Source organism: Cnephaeus nilssonii, assembly GCF_951640355.1.
Source record: "Cnephaeus nilssonii genome assembly, chromosome: 16".
NCBI classification, from domain to species: Eukaryota; Metazoa; Chordata; class Mammalia; order Chiroptera; family Vespertilionidae; genus Cnephaeus; species Cnephaeus nilssonii.
This window is the reverse complement of record NC_137087.1, coordinates 46,936,477-46,957,188: the sequence shown is the minus strand read 5'-3', so window position 1 is coordinate 46,957,188 and position 20,712 is coordinate 46,936,477. Positions and strand designations below refer to the sequence as shown.

Here is a 20,712-nt window from a genome sequence, read left to right as displayed (position 1 = left end):
TCTATAGCTATAAAATGACTGTTTTTTAACTGTGACACACTCTTCATTATAACTGAGGAAGATTTTCCTGTCTCACTAGACAGATGGAAACTGAGGCATAGAGAGATTAAGCTACATACACCAAAGATCTGCAGCTAGGAGGTAACAGGGCTGAGATTGGGAGCTCAGATTCTCTGACTCCAAAAGTCCTTGCTCTTTTTAAATCCTTCTTATTATACAAGTAATTAGAAACACAGAGAGAAACTAGAAATAACAATAAGCAAAAAGAAAAGAATTCAAATCAACTGCAATCTGTTTAGGATTTTGATGTCTGCAGATTTTTTTCCTGTGCAAATTATATGTGTGTATCATTATAAATATATATGCATGCCAAAGTAATCATGCTACACATATTGTTTTGTAACTTGCTTTTACAATTAACAAACAAAATAAATGCCTCTCTATATTATAAATGTGCATCGACATCAGTTTTAATTACTGCATATTTCTCTATATGAAAATGTGTTATTTATTGAGCCAACTCCCCTTCTTAACATTTAAATTGCTTCCATTTTATTTACTTATTTGTAATTTTTAGCAATGATCCTGTAAAAGTTCTTTTTAATTTGTTACTCTAGAAGCAGAAATCCTGAAACAAAAGGAATTTTTTAAAAAGACATTTCTATCCTACTGCCAAATTTCTCTCCAAAAAATTGAATAGCAATTTAATTCCTCATGCAAACCACCACTGGTTATTATCATTCTCTTTGATCTTTGACAATGTAATGGATTATTAAAACCAGTATGCCTGTGCTTAATTTATATTTCTTTGTCTGGTAGTGAAGTTGACTACTTTTTCATGTTTAATGATTATTTATTTGTATTTGTTTTTCAAATTGCCCACACTTTAACCTTTGCCCATTTTTCTCATAAATTGTTTATCCTTTTTGTGAATTTTTAAGAACTCTGTATGTATAATAAGGATACTAACTCTGACTGACAATATTTTGGTCAATTTGCCTTCATATTGTCTTTGGTACATTTAAAAAAAATAGCTATTATTTCACTAAATCTCTCAATCTTGGCTTTATAGTTTCTACATTTGGTGTCAACTTTTTCCCCCAAAAGGTAACTTGTTATCATACTACCATTTTTTAATAACCAGCCCATATTGTACAGTTGTATGAAACAACACCTTTACCTTAAATGAAAATTTTGGATCTTTCTGTGGTCTTTCCAATCTTTTCCATTGATCTGTTAGACATCTTCACTATATCATTTAATTATTGGACCTTTATAATACACTTAAATACCTGGCAAGGCAAATGCTCCCTTATCACTCTTCTCCAGAACTGCAAGGCTATTGTTACATGTTTATTCTTCTGGAGAACACTAGAATCCGTTTTCAAGACCCAGCAATATAACTCACTGAAATTTTTATGGATCATATTAAATATACAGATTAATTTAGACAGATTTATATCACTATTACATTAAGTTTTCTAATCCAGGAACTTGGTATATCTCTCCATTTTTCAAGTCTTCCTTTATACCTCTCAATAGAATTCTGTAGCACTTTTTATATATAGGTCTTGCAGATATCTTGGTAACTTTATTCATAGATATTTTATTACTTTAGTTGCTATTGTGAGAGGGGGTTTTTCCATCATATTTTCTAACTGATTCTTTGTATGAAAGAAAGCCATAAATATCTATATATTTATTTTATAACCTGCCACCCTATTGAACTCCCATTAGTTCTGGCAGTTTCTCAGTTCATTTCTTGGCTTTTGTGATAGAAAAAACAAATAAATGGAGGGTTCATCCTCCTAACCATTATGTCTAATGCCACTCTTTGATCAAGCAGATCAAAAGGAAGAGATCCCTAAGAAGAAATAATGGTTAACGATATCTATAAACTAACAAGAAGAGAGAGTGTGAAGACCTCTATAAACATGATTTCAGTATGAAGAGTTGGGTTCAACACTGAATATGTAATTTATTTTCAAAGCTTAGAACTATTGCAAGCAAAAACACAGAAACTTAAATAGAGGAGTGTTTTTAAAGTCACTAAGCCCGTTACAAAACAAGCTCTCGGGATCCATTTTCCTTCCTATCTGTAACATTAGATTGTTAAACTGTGCTAGACAGTAAGCATGCTGAGGGCAGGGACCTCCATGCACCCAATGCCTAGCATAGTGCCTGCACATAGTAGGCATCCAATTTATCGAATGAAAGAATAAGTGAATGGAGAAACTGTCAAGGTAAAAGATTTTTTCCTGATGTCTTAGAAGGAAAAATAGCTGCACTTCTCAAAGGCTCACATGACATATCCTACCTAATAAAATAGTAATATGCAAATTGACCGTACCTTCGCTACACCCAAGCCACACCCACCAGCCAAAGCCATGCCCACCAGCCAATCAGGGCAAGTATGCAAATTACCCAACAAAGATGGCGGTTAATTTGCATACGCTGAGGGAGGGAGGAGTGAAGACTGAAGACAACTTAGAAGGAAGAGGGAGGAAAAGCGGAAAGCAAGGTGGCTGCCAGAGGGAAAGCCCGGGCGGGGCGGAGTGGGGCGGAGCGGGGCGGGCGGCAGCGGCGCGCAGGTGCAGGCGCGGCGGCGGCCACTTGCAGGATTCTTCCTGCAAATGGGCTACTAGTCTAATATATAAAAGGCCAGTGGCCGTAGTGCCAGAATGACCAAACGACTGGTCACCAGGAGGTGCATTGATGGGTCCCGTGGCGGCGGCGGGAGAGACTCTGGGTTCCGCAGTGGCGGTGGGTGGGACTCTGGATCCCGTGCAATTTCACACGCTGGGCCTCTAGTGTTTCCAATAATCTTACCTGGAGAGTTAGACTTTACCTAGATGTATGTTTTTTGGTGATTTAAGACTCATAGCAGCCCGCTGGGAGTGAATAGAGTGTTCCTGCCTCACATATTCTGGTATAGTCGGAATTCAGACCCAATCCTCTGCCTCCAAGTTCAGAGCTTTTTCAGACACCCCAAATTTGACTAGTTTCCCCTATTTTCAATTATATTCTTTTCAGAATGAGATCATAGTCTGTCCTATTACTATATACATAGTAATATATCTGGATAATAATAGATAACATTGAGTAAGCACTTACTATGTGCTAAGCACTTGGCCCCACATGTTTTATGTGTATTAGTTCATTTCATCCCCCAAGACCTAAATATGGTGGAGGTGGGATCCAAACCCAGGCAGACGTGACTCCAGAGTTTGTATCCATAGTGATTTTTCTGTACTACATGGCCTTCCATGGCACTTAAATTTTGCCTCCACAGGCCAATGGGAGAGCTGGTACAACACGTGTTTGCCAGATGGTAAAGTACTAACAGAGAAAAGAAATTAGAAGCCATTTACTTTCGTCCCACTGATCCTTGGTACAGTATTGCCTCAAATATTGCTGATGGGGGACATTCATTTTCATTTATCCCCTATCTTCAGTGAGAAAGGGACTAATGCTAAAGGTCATGTAGAACCCAAACCTAACTCCATAACAAATACTGAGCAATACTTTGGGCTGGATTGATGGTGTGCCAAGATAGTCTGCTGAAGAATTTTTAAGGAATTCCTAATGATGTCCCCTCCATATTGCCCACCCACCAGTTTGAACGTTGTTTTGCTGATTTCATTTGGCATGGTTTGTGTTTGTACATATGGAGCCCTGAGTTGCCAAATGACATTAGTCACCAATGAAATGTCTATAAATGTATTTTTAAAAGCACAAAATAATCCTTGGTTTACCTCTCTCTAATCCCAAGATCTGATTTTTTAGAGTGTCCTTGTGCTGTTCTACTTCCGCCTTTTGGTCTTCAATCTGGTGTAATTTCTTATGGATTTGCTCCCTGACTTTGTTGAGCTTCCCGATGTCAGTGCGCATCTGATGAACTTCTTCCTCTCTGGCCTGTAATTAGAGAGAATTAACCAGGGGGACATTCGGTAAATAAAGGGTGACTGGATGATGGTAAACTCAGAACCAATAAGAGGAAATTCTTCCTATGTCAGTGTGAAGTTACTCTATTGGACTAAATCAAAACACACACTGTTTGGTTTTGAGGGAAATAGAAAAACTCTATTCTCTGAATAAAATATGTGGCTATATAAGCTAAAATTAATAAAAATACAGATTAAACTTGATGTCCCGAGGCACCACTGAATGCTGAGCTGTGTGTATCATAAATGTGTGGATTTTGTGTTACAGATGCTATATTCGATTAGCGGTTTTCACAGACTCACAAAGTGATCTCTCTCAGAAGGTTATTAACATGCCATAAAGTATTCAAATACTCGTTTGACCCACATGGCCACAGCAGTGCAATTATATCCACGAGAGGAGGGGGCCTCCGTCCTCAGAGGATGGTAGCCAATGGGTGTATATTCAGACAGGTGGACAGGGCAACATTGAAAGGTCAATCTACATAATGCCCAAAGGTACCAAAACAATAAGTCTAGCAAAGGAAAGCACCAAATTTTTGTCTATGGGCTTCAAGTTTTATGAAATTTTTTTACATTCAAATTAAATTCATTTTTCAAAATTTTGTCATTTTTAGAAATTACTGGGAAAGCAACCAGTGACACTTCTGCAAATAAAGGTTGGGAATTATCCCCAGGTCTTGCCACTGAAGAGACTGAACCTAGGTGGGCAGGTTATCCTCAGATTATTGGGAGAAGTTGAAGGCCCTCGGTTCAGGATCCCTTAACAAAAATCTATCATCTTTCAAGGTGCCCTATTCGTGTTATCAAAAGAGAGAATTAATGGCATAAGTACTTTTACTTTAAGTTCACCTTAGGGGCTAATATATTATTTTGCCTTAAGTAGTCATTTCATTTCTGCTTTAACTTACAGCATTCTCATAGAGAATGCTTTTGAGTCAAACTATTCTGGACTGTTTTAAATGTTCCTCAGCCTCAGGTCCTACAGGGTCCAAATTAACTGACCTAAATCCCCTTTCAATTGCAATAATAAGGTGTCCTAATTCAACAATTATGCATCCAGACCCTATAGTCAGATTTCAGAAAAATCCTGGAGACCTCTGAGACTGCATACAAGATGTGCAATGTGTGTGTGCACGTGTGTGTGTGTGTGTGTGTGTGTGTGTGTGTGTGTGCCTGTTCATATACTTTTGTTAAATTCTCAGAAGGGCCTGTGATACAGAAATTGTGTAATTCATTACTCGAATCTTAAGTATTACTTTTGATTGGTCACTTATTTTATAACCAATATTCTAACAACATAATAGGGTTTATAGAGTTTTCAGAATTTTCTGTTCTATTAAGCATGTAGGCATAACACATGTACCCAGCATAAAGTTATTGTCCAAACTTAACTTGCAAGCACTCTTCAGGAGAAAGGGAGGAAGAAAGGGAGACCTGTCTTAAAATTTGCATTGGACAGAGGGAATATCATGCTTCTACAATCCTAGAAGTAAACACCTAATATAATTAGTCCATCCCCCGCCCTGCTCATTCTACCTTCTCCACACAAGTAATAAAATGCAATCTGACTTCTTTGCTATTCGCTCGTGTAAATGGTTTCTAGCTCTCAGCAACCAGTGACTTGCAAGGCTAAGTTACAGAGATGAACAGCTGAGCTCGCTTTGAAAAGCATTTGCATAATCATATGATCAATAATCAGGTTTGCAATTTTATAAGTAAGAATGGAACTTATCACACTGTCTGCTTCCAGGCACAAAGCAATCACGGTAGGCTAGCACCTGTCTGATGCTTCAAGGCTAATTCAGGTTATAGAACCAAGAGCTCTGACCGCACAGCAAACATATAGGGAATGAAGGAGGGAGTGCTAGGCAACTGATGTGTCACTTGATGGTTACTTTGAGCTCCAATGCCTTCTGCTGGTTTTCCTGGGATAGCTGCTCGCAAACCAAAATGTGTTGTTCGTTCTCTTGCTGAAGTTTAGCATTTCTCATCTGAAACTGCTCCAGTTCCTTTGCAGCTCTCTCGTTCAATATCTGAAAGAGGTAGAATGAGCTGGTTAATTTTTTTATCTGATTACAATATCTGTGTCTCCACACAGGAAGCCCCACTATTTTTGTCTTTGTAGAAATGGTTCTTTATCCCCGTGAAAGCTCTAACGCACTCAAAAATGATGAATGTTACTGGTAAGTGGAAGAGGAAAATGACGCCTTATAATGAATAACACAGAGAGGACCTTTTTTTTTTTTTTTTTCTGAGAGCCCTGGGAAGTCTTGTTCACAGGTTGTGGATAAATATTTTAATACCATTCGGCAGGCTTCGCATACACAACAATTGCTATAATCATTGCAAATGAGCTAGGGATTCAAACGAGTTTTATCTGCTGTGAGGCTCCGAAGCTACCTCTTGAGAAGCAAATCCTGCATTAACATGCCTACTACCTTTTCTGGAACAGAACCATTCACTAACACCAACACAATTCCCCTTTAATCCAACTTAAGTCAAAACCGTGGAACAGCAATGGGCTGGTTTCTATCAGGCTGACTTCAGTGTCAGCTGGCTTTTCCTCTTACACACCTTGACTGTAGGTTTTATAGAAAGAGAGGATTAGATTTTAGGGTGCCATTTCTATTGGGAGAAAATTGGGGAGATGGAAGGATATCAAATCGCCTGAAGGACAGAAAGAGAAAGACGCGTATTTAGCTGACCTTGAACAACATGAGGGTTAGAGGCACCCTCTCCACACAATTGAAAATCCACGTGTCACTTTTGACTCCCAAAAAACTTAACTACAGTTGTCCCTCAGTATCCACTAGGGATTGGTTTCAGGACCTCCTGGAATACCAACATCATGGATGCTCAAGTCCTTCATATAAAATGGCACCAAGCAATGCATACAGTTAGCCCTCTCCAACTGAGGATTCTCAACTGCAGTGTCCTAACTGCGGATCAGAAACACTATTTTTGATCCATGGTTTGTTGAATCTGCAAATGTGAAACTAGCAGGTAAGGAGGGCCAACTGTATATTGGAAAACATCTGCATCTAAATGGACCCGTGCAGTTCAAACCCATGTCGTTCAAGGGTCAGTAAAGCTTTCATGTAAGCAAGAGTTAAACATGAAAAGAATCCATCCAATTTCCCACCAACAGGGACTAAATAAGATATAGCTGGCTATGCTAAAAATAAAACTGTTTTACAGGAGTCCTGGATATTGCTAAACAAAGCACTATAGTTTTTATCATGATGTCCAAAATTCTCTCGGATTTCACGCTCAAAGAAGTCTCATATTTTTCTTGAGGATACTATATACTGTTTATTATCTATTTCATTTCTGGCTCTATATAAAATAAATAAAGCAACTGACAAAGAAATGTGTTCTAATATCTATTTTTTAAATAGAAAAATGCTATATGGCTTGACAATTCTTTGGAAACTTCCTCAGAGAAAATATTTTCAATAAATGACTTTTTTTCAATTACATGAACTGCTTCTTTAAGAAATGAGAAATGACAGACTAGAATTATTGCTAAGTTACCTTAAACCACTATTACAGGGGAAATGTTACCAAAAAAATAGTGCCTTATTTAAAGTGCGTAAAGACTGAGTATGCTTCCCTAAACTTGAACCTTAAAAATAAACCTGTTAAAAATAAACCATGTTATATTCACACAATGGAACACTATACAGCTATGAGAGCGAGTGCTCTATGAGCTCTGTCCAATAGGACTTCCTTCCCTCATGTAAATATTCTCTACCTGTGCTATCCAGTAGGGTATCTTCTAGTCACATCTGGATCTTGAGCACCTGAAATGGTGCTAGTAAAACCCCAGGAACTGAATTTCTTATTGTATTTAATTTTAAAACAAATTTAAATAGCCACATGTTGCTAATGGCTACCATATTGGACAACACAAGTCTATAACTATGTGGCAACAACATGAATGAATCTCACAGAAAAATATGGAGAAAAGGAAGATAAACATAAAAAAAAGTACATCCTGTATGATTTCATTTCATAGTACAAAAACAGGCAAATTCTGATCTCTGCTTAGAATTCGGACTAGAGGTGACCTCTGGGGGAGAACGTGACGAGGAGGGGGCATAAGGGGAATACCTGGAGTACTGTTTCTTGGGATGAGTGCAGGTGACCAAGTGGAGAAAATTGATCAAGCTGTATACTTGTGACTTATACACTTTTCCATGGTTATTATACATTAAGAAAAGATTGTCCTGGCCAGTGTGGCTCAGTTGGTTGAGCGCTGTCCTATACACTGAAAAGTCACCAGTTCGATTCCTGGCCAGGGTACATACTCGGGTTGCGGGTTGGATCCTGGGTCGAGGTGAAAACAGGAGGCAACCAATCAATATTTTTCTCTCACATCTATGTTGTTGGTTTTTTTTTTCTCTCTCTCTCTCTCTGCCCCCTCCCTTCCTCTCTCTCTCAAAAATAAATTAAAATATATTTTTAAAAATTAAAGGTTAAAAAGAAATTAACCTGTTGAAGCTGGAAAAAAAAAAAAGGAGAGCACATATCTACCTATAAGAGCTATTCAAAGGGCTCAGTGTCTTACTACCAGCAACTACAGTGAAGGGCATTTGCTGCTTTCCAAAGAAAATACAAAATGCCCCCACGAACCATGAACCAAGGTGCCGTTCTTGTTTTTGCGAGGACCCCCGTGCAGCCCGCACCCCACGCACCTTCTGCTCCTTCAGCTGCTGCTCCAGCCTCTGCAGCTCCTCCTTGCTCTTCTGCACATACTGCTGCAGGGCCCTGATCTCCGTCTGCCTGGTGTCCATGTCCGACTGAATCTGCTTGAGCTCTTTCTCCAGTTTTTCCTTCTTCCGAGTCTCCCGCAAAGCTTCATTCTGACGTTGCTGGATTTCTTGTTGGAACTACAGGCACAGAAAGGACAGGGAGGAAAGACATGAACCCCTCCCCAGAACAGGTCTCAACCAGCCAAGCGTCTCCCTCTCTCAGGGCAGTCTCTTTGTAGTAGCATTTCCCCTCTAGGTCAGTCATCTTTGAGCCCTAATGTAAAAACATCTCAAGAGTATTCTGTTTTGCCCAGCCAGCATGCCTCAGTGGTTGAGCGTCAACCTATGAACCAGGAGGTCACGGTTCGATTCCTGGTCAGGGCACATGCCCAGGTTGCAGGCTCAATCCCCCAGCAGGAGGCAGCCATTCAATGATTCTCTCTCATCATTGATGTTTCTATCTCTCTCTCCCTCTCCCTTCCTCTATGAAATCAATAAAAACAAGTTAAAAAAAAAAGTGGGATGGGTAGGGGATGGGAGCTGGGAGGAAGGGGGGAAAATGGGGAAATGGGAAATATATGTAATACTATCAACAATAAAAAATACATTTTAAAAAAAAGAAAATTCTGTTTTGTTTTTCAAAGCCTTGACACTAAATATCCATCTTGATGGTGGAAACAAATCCACAAAGAAGGTATAAAATCCAATTAAATATGGAAGGCCAGAAACTAGAAAAGTTAAACATGGAAGGAGCTCATCCAATTCTCCATCAATGGAAACTAAATTAAATGTAGCCAACTACCCTAAATGTGAAATCATTTTGTACATGAGTACTGGATATTGCTAAAGAAAGCACTAGAGCTTTATCACGGTGTCCAAATTCTATGAAAGGCCTTTCTCTCATCTCATGATCAAAAGTCTCATGTTTTTCTCCTAGAGTTGGGATTTGTGTATTATCTATTTGACTTCTGGCTTAATGTAAAAGTGTTCAGAAGGGTCCGGCCGGATGGCTTCCTTACAATGGAAAAGGATCAAGGGCACTATTTTCAGCATCTCCAGATGCAGGGCACCCTGGCCTTCACCAGGGACAGTTTCTTGGGCCAGAACTGTAAGCAGTGCCCTGCCTTAGTGGCTTCTCAGACAATGCTGAGAAGAGTGGCTCCAGTAGAACCGCTCCTGCAAGAACAAACCAAAGAAACAAGCAGAACAGTGGATGCCGACGTAGGATGGGGGAGGGGAGTGTGAGAGAGGGAGGCTGGGGAAGGACAAAACGGAAGGGGGAGGCTGGAAGGTAACGGTTCTTCATCGCGCCCTCCTTGGCAGAGCTGACCTGATTGATGGTGTGCTCTGCCTCGTCTCGGCTTCGCTCTGCTTCCTGCTGATGTTCAGTGGTCTGAGCTAAGGACTCTCGTAATTTCACCACTTCTGACAAGAGCTGGTCTCGCTCCTTTGTCACTTCTTCTTTGAACTTCAGTAAATCTCGGATACTAAAAGAGAAGAACACAGGAGTCAGACTAAACAACCATCTGCTCATGAGGCCTCCTTATCATTCTCTGAGCTCATTTTCATGGGAAAGACTCCAGGTCAGTGGTTCTCAACCTTCCTAATGCTGCGACCCTTTAATACAGTTCCTCATGTTGTGGTGACCCCCAACCATAAAATTATTTTTGTTGCTACTTCATAACTGTAATTTTGCTACTGTTATGAATCATAATGTAAATGTCTGTGATTTCCAATGGTCTTAGGCGACCCCTGTGAAAGGGTCATTCGACCCCCAAAGGGGTCACGACCCACAGATTGAGAACCGCTGCTCTAGATCAAGGATGAACACTATTCAGGTGTGAAGGGGAAAGATCTTCATGCCGACATGGGAGTTGTTTGGGAGTTGTTAACTCAAAAAGTGCCAATAATACCATGCATAATGTAATCCCTTTTCTTATATTTAAGAAATTACAGTGTCCAGGGAAGGCAGGGGAAATTAGGTGAGTGGGAAGAGATTAATCATATAACTTATATTCATATATGCATAACCCATGGACACAGATAATAGTGTGAAGGCCTGGGGTGGGAGATGGAGGCAGGCTAGAAGGGGTCAGTGGGGGTAAAAGGGGGACATCTATAATACTTTCAACAATAAAGATAAATTTGAAAAAAAATTTAAATAAAAAATAAAATTAAAAAATAAGAAAAAACAACTGATGAATAAGTACTCAATATGATAGTGATTAAAATTTTTATGATTAAATTTATTAGAAATAATAAAAAAATAAATTAAAAAAGTGTCTGTGCGTGTGTATGTGTGTGTGTGTGTGTGTGTGTGTGTGTGTTTTATAAGGATTTAGACACCAACTAGTAGCTTATCTCTGAAAAGTGGAATTTAGGGTGGAAGAGTTGGGGGGATGAAGTAAAGATCATCCATATCTCTGTATTATTTTGAATTTGTTACAATAAGACTATAATTGCTATTGTTAACTCTTGTAATTAACCCTAAGGAGTTATGAGTTTAGGAAACTATTGATTTAATATACTCCCTGGAGGTCTATGATTATAGCTATAAAGTCTAAAGTAAAGCAAAAACAAGCAAATAACACACATTGCCATTTTTCTATCCACTCAGCCACAGAGTATAGTTTCTCCCAAAGAAATGCAACACATATCAAATGCTTCCAACAACAAAATTTAGAAAATCATTCATGATGCCAGTATTTAGAGAGTATGTGATAATATTTGTTTATTTGAATTGTAAACCAGTTACTTCCACATTTCAAAAACCATTACATATAATTTGTCATGACTTTCTGCAGAATTAGCATTTTGGAAGTAGAAAAACTATGTCTGATATGACTTGTGCAACAGAATTAGACTAAAGCAAGGCAGCCCTTTGGAGCTGAGAAAGCAGAGGCCCTTGCAGCTGACAGTCATCTAAGGACTATTCCAAACACAATAATTTGATGTGTTTTTTTTACCAACAACTTTGATATAACATAAAACCACATTGAAACTCTTCTCCAGAAACAAAACCTCAAATCCTATGGCTACTATGAAGAGAGAAACTACACCTGAGTGCACTACTGAAGATAAAATCTGGGCCAGTTTCTTCAATTTCCCTCCTCAACCAGGTGCCACTTCTCATTAAAATGCCTCCTAACTCAGTGGTCGGCAAACTCATTAGTCAACAGAGCCAAATGTCAACAGTACGACGATTGAAATTGCTTTTGAGAGCCAAATTTTTTAAACTTAAACTTCTTCTAACGCCACTTTTTCAAAATAGACTCGCCCAGGCCGTGGTATTTTGTGGAAGAGCTACACTCAAGGGGCCAAAGAGCCGCCTGTGGCTCGCGAGCCGCAGTTTGCCAACCACGGTCCTAACTGAATCAGTTCCCTCACATTGCTCTTCAGTAGCTGCTCTGATTATGCTTGACTTCTTTAATTAAAAAATATTAAATAGTTTATATGATTAAATATTAAATACGATGGATACCATATCTTCTGTTTTTCTGGTCCCTCCCCCAATACCTACACTTAGAACTATTATCTATCCACATTGGATAAATGCATCTAGAAAGCATAAGAAATCTAGATGGCAGTTAGATTTGGTTAAAGATGCCTAAGAAAGTGCATGTTCATTCCTGATTAATGCAAGGTTTTGCATGGCCTGCACAGGGCTAGACCCCTGAAGGGAAGGTAAAGATGTCTTACGTCGAGGGGTTCGCAGGCTAATGGGTACAGAAGCACATCAACAACTAATTTCAATTCAATGTGATCAGTGCCATACTCGAGGTAGATGAAGATCCTATGGAAACAGTGACTCTTCTGCTTGGTCATTGCGTCTGGGGGTGGGAGGGGAATTGGAACAGAGATGCTGATGGCCATGAAGTTAAGATAGTGTTTGAGCTGGGTCTTGAAGGATGCATAGCTGTGTACTGCGTGGAGAAGGGAAGAAAAAGCATTCCTGGCATAGAAAACAACATGTTCAAAGGTATGGAGGCAAGTAAGCACGGAGTTGCTGGACATGAGTCGAGCCAGCCTAACCGGGGCACATCTATGAAGAGCCCAGAAAAACATATTCAAGATTTTGGGCTTTATCCTTTAGGAATGGATCGATTTTCAAAGGTGTTTGTGCTGGAGATGGAAGCATGCAGGTACATGTTTCAGCATCATAAACCTGGCATGTGGCAGATGGTAAAGAAGAGAGATGTCTCCTTGAAGGCAGGGAAACCAGCTAGGAGTCTACTGCCAAGTCCAGCAGGGGAAGGGAGGTCCAAACCAAGGCAGCAGCACTGGAGATAGTGGGGAGGGAAAGACTGAATCAACAAGACAAAGTTTTAAGGGAAGAAGGAGTGGCAAGTGTGAGGAGTAACTCTGTTTTCTGGCCAAGAACCTGAGAAGCTGGAAGATGCCACTAATTGGGGGGAGGTGGGGGGGGGGGGGGTACATGGGAGGAGCTAGAAATTAGAGCCAAAAAGAAGCCAGTTCCTTCCACACACGTTTGGAAGAAATAAACCTAAAATCTTCATTCATTTTGAAACTGTAGTACTGATTCTTATAGACCCAGAAGTTTAATATAACCATAAATTAGGAGTTTTGTATAGGGAGAAAGGGAATATTAAAAAGAAAAAAATAGCAATAGACAGAAAACAATCTCTAGGAAACCAGAAAAAAAAGAGAAAGAGAGTCTTAGATCATGTTCAAAGTGACACTGGCAAACCGCAGGCTGTCTGTTGAAGGAGTCCTCTACAAAAGCAAATCCAACATATATCAAGAAGGCTATGACCTACTTGCTATCCTGGTCCATTGTCAGTCCAGACCCTTGCTCGACTAGTTTGGTTAAGTTCACGATTTCCTCTTTCAGGGCAAGAATCGTCTCCTTCGCCTTCTGCTCTTTATCATAGGCTGCGTCCACCATCTTCCAGGCCTTTTCAATTTCCTAGATGGGCCACAGGACATCAGTGAGAAAAATCAAACATAGGGTTGCAGATGCAAGGTGAACTGGGTAAACAGAATAATAAAACCACTACAATCCAGTAGTCATTTATGGGGAAAGAAGATTATATAGTATACATTGTGCTTTAAATTTGTACTGAGTGACTACTCAACATGAGCTAATCCATGCTGAACACCAGTTTTTAAGGGGGTATTGGAAAAGGGTATTTTTTCTTGTGTTGGTGAGTGTGGATACAAAACTCACATACTCCAAGGGTGCCTATAATAGGAGGATGTTTCTAATAAAAATGTTAAGATATGAAAGCTTATGTGCTTTCCAAGTCCAGATTTTTTAAATAAGCTTTATCACATAAGGAATGATCTTGGATCTAAGCCCTAACTGCGAAGCTCCTGATAGATTCTGAATTTTAAAAAATATATTTTGTCCTTAGGTTCCAAGTGAACTCCTAATGGCCATGTGAGCTTTAGAACAAGTCATAGCAAAGTGGTCTTTGCTGTGATCTAATTGTACACAATAGCCTTGGTAATTCCCATTTCCAGAAACTCAAGCCCAGGCCTTTCCATCAAATGCTTAGAGAGAAAGAACAAAACCCAAAGCAATGACTCATGTAGCTTTGGCTTCCTTACTATTATTAAATGCATGGTTGAATATTAACATAAATACTTAAAAGTGAATTACAGCCTTCAAATAAATGAACAAAGCACAGTAAATATTGCAACAGTCTTGATTTTTACCCTGCCACTTAATTTTCTTGCAAAATTTCATCCATTGGTATGTGACTCCTTTACACAGGTAAGAACCTACTGGCTTAAGGTAAAAAAATATTCCACTTTCATGTTGACAAGGAATAAAATGAGTGGTAGAAAGTATTTAATTTAATTAAATAAATTCATGCTATTACAACAGAAAGAGATGGCCCTTGGGTTACAATTCAGTGATTTAAAACAAAGTGTCAGTTTATTGGGACATGTTTTTCTATAGCAACCATATGTACTATTTTTAGCAAAACAAATGAAGAATATTTAAATGAAAATATGATTATACGAAGATTTGTCCAAATCAACTTCACAAATTAGATTTTAAGCAATTCATGACTTCCATTTCCAGTTTTTAAATCCTCTCTAATAAAATGGTAATATGCAAATTAACCATCACTCCGCTACATAAGCCACGCCCACCAGCCAAGCCACGCCCACCAGCCAATCAGGGCGAGTATGCAAATTAACCCCAATCCAAGATGGCTACAGCCACAGAGAGCAAGGTTTCCCAGGTAACAGAGGAAGCCAAGCTTTCCATAGCCGTTGCAGGCCTAAGCCTCCATTCAAGCTACAAAGTTTCAATTATAGAAGGTAAACAAATTCAAACAAATGGCGGCAGAATGGAGCTTGAGAGAGCAGGCCAGGGTTGCCGGCGGCAACAGGGGAAGCAAAGCTTTCCACACACCCTGGCAGGGCTCACCCGCTTAAGGCTACAAAGTTTCAATTGTAGAAGGTGAATTAACTGCCACAGAAATGGCTGCCGGAGCCCCAGGCTTGGCTCCGCTCCAGGCAACAAAGTTTCAATTGTAGAAGGAAAATAAATTCCAGATACCAGGGCCTCTGCTTGGGTTGCCAGGGGGCGTGGCCGGCCTGCAAACCACCACAGGCCCCTCGCTCAGGCCGCCCCACACCCCAAGGGAACCCCCACCCTTATCTGTGACACCCTTCAGGGCAAACCAGCTGGCCCCCACCCGTGCACCAGGCCTCTATTCTATCTAATAAAAGAATAATATACAGATTGATCATCACTGCAACACACAATATAGCTGCCCCCATGTGGTCAAAGATCCTGCCCCCATGTGGACACAAGATGGCCACCACAAGATGGCCAGCAGGAGAGGGTAGTTGGGAGGCACCCGGCCTGCAAGGGAGGGCAGTTGAGAGGGACCAGGCTTGCAAGGGAGGGCAGTTGGAGGTGATCAACCCTGCAGGAGAGGGCAGTTAGGGGTGACCAGGCTGGCAGAGGAGGGAAGTTGGGGGCAAACAGGCTGGCAGGGGAGCAGTTAAGCATCAACCAGGCTGGCAGCAGAGTGGTTAGGGGGTGATCAGGCTGGCAGGCAGAAGCGGATAGGGGCAATCAGGAAGGCAGGCCGGCAAGCAGTTGGGAGCCAGCAGTCCTGGATTGTGAGAGGGATGTCCAACTGCCCGTTTAGGCCCGATCCCACCAGTATCGGGCCTAAACGGGCAGTCGGACATCCCTCCAGGAGTCCCAGATTGGAGAGGGTACAGGCTGGGCTGAGGGACAACCCCCTGCCGTGCACGAATTTCGTGCACCGGGCTTCTAGTTTACAATAAAAAGTGTGTGTGTTTTCATTATAAAATGAATTGGAGCCTTCTTTATGTTGATTTTTCAGGCAAGAGAAGGAAATGACAATAGGAAGAAAATAACACTTCAAAAAAGGTTGTTTCTAAGAAAACATGTCATATTTGGCACTAGTCTTGGAAATTTATTTGAAGTGGCTGACGTTTAATTTCATGACATCAAGGGAATTTCTTAAAAGTCTGTGAATTTTTTCTCATCACTAGGGTTTTAATCATAAATTAAGATGCCTTAACCTCTTATCACCCTGAAATCAACATGGAACATTTATGTTTTACCTTCAAAATAATGCAACATGCTTCAGGATGGAAAAGAAAGTGTAAGACAAAACCAGACCAAATCCCTGTTATGAGGAACTGGGTGGATCAAGGCAGAAGCAAAGAGATGGTAAGAGAAAATATGAACATTACTATTTGAGTATTTTCAAGCTAATATCTCCTAAAAGAGTAAGAAACAAAAAAGTAGGAATATGAAAATATCTTTAACAAGCTATCATTGTGAGATATTTAATTACTCATCTTGTATCAAACAAGACACAGACATGCTAAGGTCCCGAATATTGCTCTTACTTATCTCTAATTCTTTTGGCTAGCCCAGTATTTCTTCGAAACGAAGCCAGTGAAGTTTTACATAATTTTCTGAACAGTAAAACTCATCCAGTCTAATTATTTTCTTTGAAAATGAGCAGTATTCCCTAGGCTTAATGAATACATAAATCATGTAAATTTTACCTTAATAACTCATTTACTACCAGCCCAGAGCTGCCAATATGATGAAAAGATGATGTTTTAAACACAGGATGAATTTACATACAGGACGCAGCTCTCCACTGATTTCGTCTCTAGAAGATCACTGACCTTTTTCAAGGATGCAATGGTGGTCTGGTCATCCTGAGAGAGCTTCAGGGCAGTGGCGACCTTCGCGGAATTAACCACAATCTCCGCATTCAGTTCTCTGCATTTGGCCATCAGACGCTTTTCATTTTCATAAGACTTTTTCATAACAGCATGAAGCTTCTCATATTCAACCCTAAATTTCTCCAGACTTTTGTCTCCTAAAAGTTCATTCAGAACCTCCTGAAAATCCCTTTCGATTTCTTCAAATGCAGTTTCTTCCAGCACTGCTTTGTCACTCTTTTCCTGTACAGAAGAGTGGGGGTGGGATGAGCATTGCAACATTTACACCATGACTATTCAGAAATTGCTGTGAATATCCATGAATACAAGGCCTTCAGACAAGCCAATTAAAAGCCCTGACAATTAGAACATTTAAGACTATCTGTAGGGAAGGGAAAACTATATGATGTTCATCCCCTGATGCTATAAGATATACAGGGGCGGGCAAAAGTAGGTTTACATTTGTACGTACACAAAACACAGAGTTTATTCCCGTGTTATTATTTATTAATTATTGTACTATTTATTTGTATAACAATTGTAAACCTACTTTTGTCCAACCCCCCTGTATATAATATTTCCTACCATATGGTGTTGTTATGGATTGGATCAAATATGATAATTCATGTTCAACACTTAGCCAATGCCTGGCAAACAGTAGGCACTCAACCAATTTTTATAGATGTTACGATGAATTTGTATAGCTGTACCAAACCCTGATCTGCCGAAACCGGTTTGGCTCAGTGGATAGAGTCGGCCTGCGGACTCAAGGGTCCCAGGTTCGATTCCGGTCAAGGGCATGTACCTTGGTTGCGGGCACATTCCCAGTAGGGGGTGTGCAGGAAGCAGATGATCGATGTTTCTCTCTCATCGATGTTTCTAACTCTCTATCCCTCTCCCTTCCTCTCTGTGGAAAATCAATAAAATGTATTTTTAAAAAAACAAAAAAAAACAACCCTGATCTGTTTTCATTTCATCCTACTTCTTACTGCCCACAGGATTGTAGAGGGAGTCCACAGCATGTTGGGGTCAGACATAGGAAGATTTTGGTATAAATACCATGAAATAACACATACTCACAGTGAAACCCATAAGAAATATGCAATAGTCTCCTACAAGATATTCCATCATTTTTATCCCTTAAGAAAATTAGGTCGTCTCCACAAGTATACTGAAATGCTCCCTGTGCAATGTTCATGGGCTTTTTCCATGATTATCTGAACAAGTTCTTAAAACTATCAGCCCAGATACACAAATGTAATTCAAGCAAGTCTGGCTATGACTTAGATGAGAATCCAGGAGTTAGTTATATAGGATTTCTTATTTCCCCAGTGTATGGGTTGAATCGTGCCCCCCCCCCCAAAGTTATGTTGAAGCTCTAACCCCAGTACTTATTAATCTAACCTTATCTGGAAATAAAAGTCATTGCATATATAATTAGTTAGGTTGAGGTTATACTGGAGGAGGGTATATCCTAACCCAGGTATCCTTATAAAAGGAGGGTGAGTGGATTATAACTTTGTGGGGTAATGGATGTTAACCAAACTTACTGTGGTAATCATTTTGCAGTATATACATGTATCAAATCATTATACTGTATACCTAAAACAAATATAATGTTACATATCAATTATGTCTCAATAAAAAACAGTGGATGGGGTGTGGTTCTGGACACAGACACTCACAGGAAAGTGCCATGTGAAGACAGAGGCAGAGATCAGACTAATGCAGCTCCAAGCCAAGGCAACTCTACATATCTTTGGTTTTCAAAAACATCTGTACCCTTGATTAATTTCTAAAGATGGCATGCAAGCAAAACAGAGCCCACATCTTAAAATAGATTTCTGCGTTACGAGCTTATCTCTAACATTTCATGTAACAATGTTAGTACTAATGTTAAATTCAACAGAAGTCTTCTTCCTGACTAAAAGCAGATTACTGCAATTCCACAAAGGAGGAAAGAGCCATATTAAGGAAATATGGAGCTGCGGCCGCTGTGTGCTTTCCCCTTGTTGATGCTAAACATGAGCACACACGAAAATTCATCATGGCAATGTTCTCAGCTCCATCCCTGTAAATGGTATTAATGTCAACACTTGATCACCAGCCTAATGATTTACTGGCAGACCAGGCTTTCCCTGTACACCTGGTCCTTAGCACAGGAGTAGGAAAATATCGGAGAAAGAAAAGTTTTAAAGAAACTTGGATGAACAAAAGAGATGTGCTCATATTTCTGTTGTTAAAATATACTATTAAAAGTAAAGCAAAAATTGTCTCCTGGCTGTGACCAACAACCAGTTGGCGTAGAAAGCTATCTATTTGGGAAGCATGGTTTCAACAGGAACTAATCAGAGAGGAACTGGGTTGCTCCTTCATGCAACACCTATCTATTGAGTGTTTACTATCGGCCAGGCACTGTTCTAGGTGCTGGGAATACCAATTAGTGGGGAGAAGGAAAAGGGAAAGAGAGCCCCAATGAAAAAATGAGGCCAGAGTGAGAATTAAGACTTATGAAAGCGGAGGTAAGAAAAAGTTGGCTGAGATCAAGTGAGAAGAAAAATAGAAAAGAATAAGGGGAGATAATGGTAGGAAAGGAAGACTGGGAAATCATTATTTCATCGTATTGGTATCTGGGGCTAATGTATGGAAAATGAAGAAGAGTGAAATAAACCAATGACTAGTGGGGAGCAGAGGAAATACTCAAAAGCAAGTAATAGGAGGAAAAGGGAGGATTCGAAGGAACGGGAGGAGAAGATGGGAAGAAAAGAAATATGAGTAAGTGTGAGCAGTGGGGGAAAGAAATGTGGCCCTGGCAGCATGGATATGAGAGAGACAAGGGGGGATGGAGCCCAGGCAGTGAGGAAGATAGAGGGTATGAAAGAGACTGTATGATAAGGAGAGGGAACTCTTGGCCACGGAAGATGGAGTTTAGAAGGGGAGATGAGACAGGGAGGACATGGAATGCTGAGGGGATGTGAATGGTGTAGAGGAGACATGAGAACCAAGAGGGGTGGGAGTATGATGGTGGTGACAGGAGCTGGGACCAAGGCTGGCCTCCTGGGTGGGAGACGTATGCAGTTGCATAGGGCCCCTTGCTCAGACTGGCCCCAACCCCCAGTTTACTGCTCTACTGTCTCATCTTGAAATTCTTAATAAATTTTAACAAGGGGCTCTGAATGTTCATTTTTCATTGAGCCCCACAAATCCTATAGCTGATCCTGAATGGGACTGACCATGTGATGGGTGAAATGGGGGAGAGCTCTGATAGGGCCGCGAAGGATTCTGGTAGGGCCTTGGTGGACGGGGACTATGAATGGCAAGTGATGACAGGGACCTGCCATCGAAGTGATAAACGAGGGTGCTAATGGACAGACAGCTGTCTTTAAAGGGTTGCAGAGATGACCCCTCATCAGTGAGGCTGAAGATGGGGTGTGCTACAATGTTGGGGAGTGAATAAGGCTGCAAGATCATAACACAATGGCCAAGGATAACACGGGGCAGGGGTGATGGGCTGAAGAACTTAATGAAGATGTGTCGCAGAAGGTGACCAGTTGATAGGGAATCATGGTGTGCTCTGTGCTCCATCCCTGTAAATGGTATTAATGTCAACACTTGATCACCAGCCTAATGATTTATTGGCAGACCAGGTTTTCCCTGTACACCTGGCCCTTAGCACAGCAGTGGGAAAATGGGGGAGAGCATGGTTTCAACAGGAACTAATCAGAGAGGACCCCTATACAAGGGTCAGTGAATAGGGGTGACAGTAGATATCTCCTAAGCCTTCTTGTAGGTCCCATCAGTCCGTGACACAT

The 20,712-nt window shown here is 40.5% G+C and overlaps 1 protein-coding gene across 1 annotated transcript in view; it reads right to left on the bottom strand.

Moving 5' to 3' along the window:
• The window catches only part of CFAP58 (cilia and flagella associated protein 58), a 142,535-nt gene that overhangs the window by 64,418 nt on the left and 57,405 nt on the right, over positions 1 to 20,712 (bottom strand). Inside the window, exons 4-9 of the mRNA XM_079793710.1 lie at positions 16,862 to 17,143; positions 13,480 to 13,628; positions 10,032 to 10,188; positions 8,645 to 8,839; positions 5,843 to 5,980; positions 3,756 to 3,915 (exon numbers count right to left, since the gene is read on the bottom strand). Coding sequence (XP_079649836.1) covers positions 3,756 to 3,915; positions 5,843 to 5,980; positions 8,645 to 8,839; positions 10,032 to 10,188; positions 13,480 to 13,628; positions 16,862 to 17,143 — 1,081 coding nt within the window. The remainder of the gene's footprint in view (positions 1 to 3,755; positions 3,916 to 5,842; positions 5,981 to 8,644; positions 8,840 to 10,031; positions 10,189 to 13,479; positions 13,629 to 16,861; positions 17,144 to 20,712) is intronic.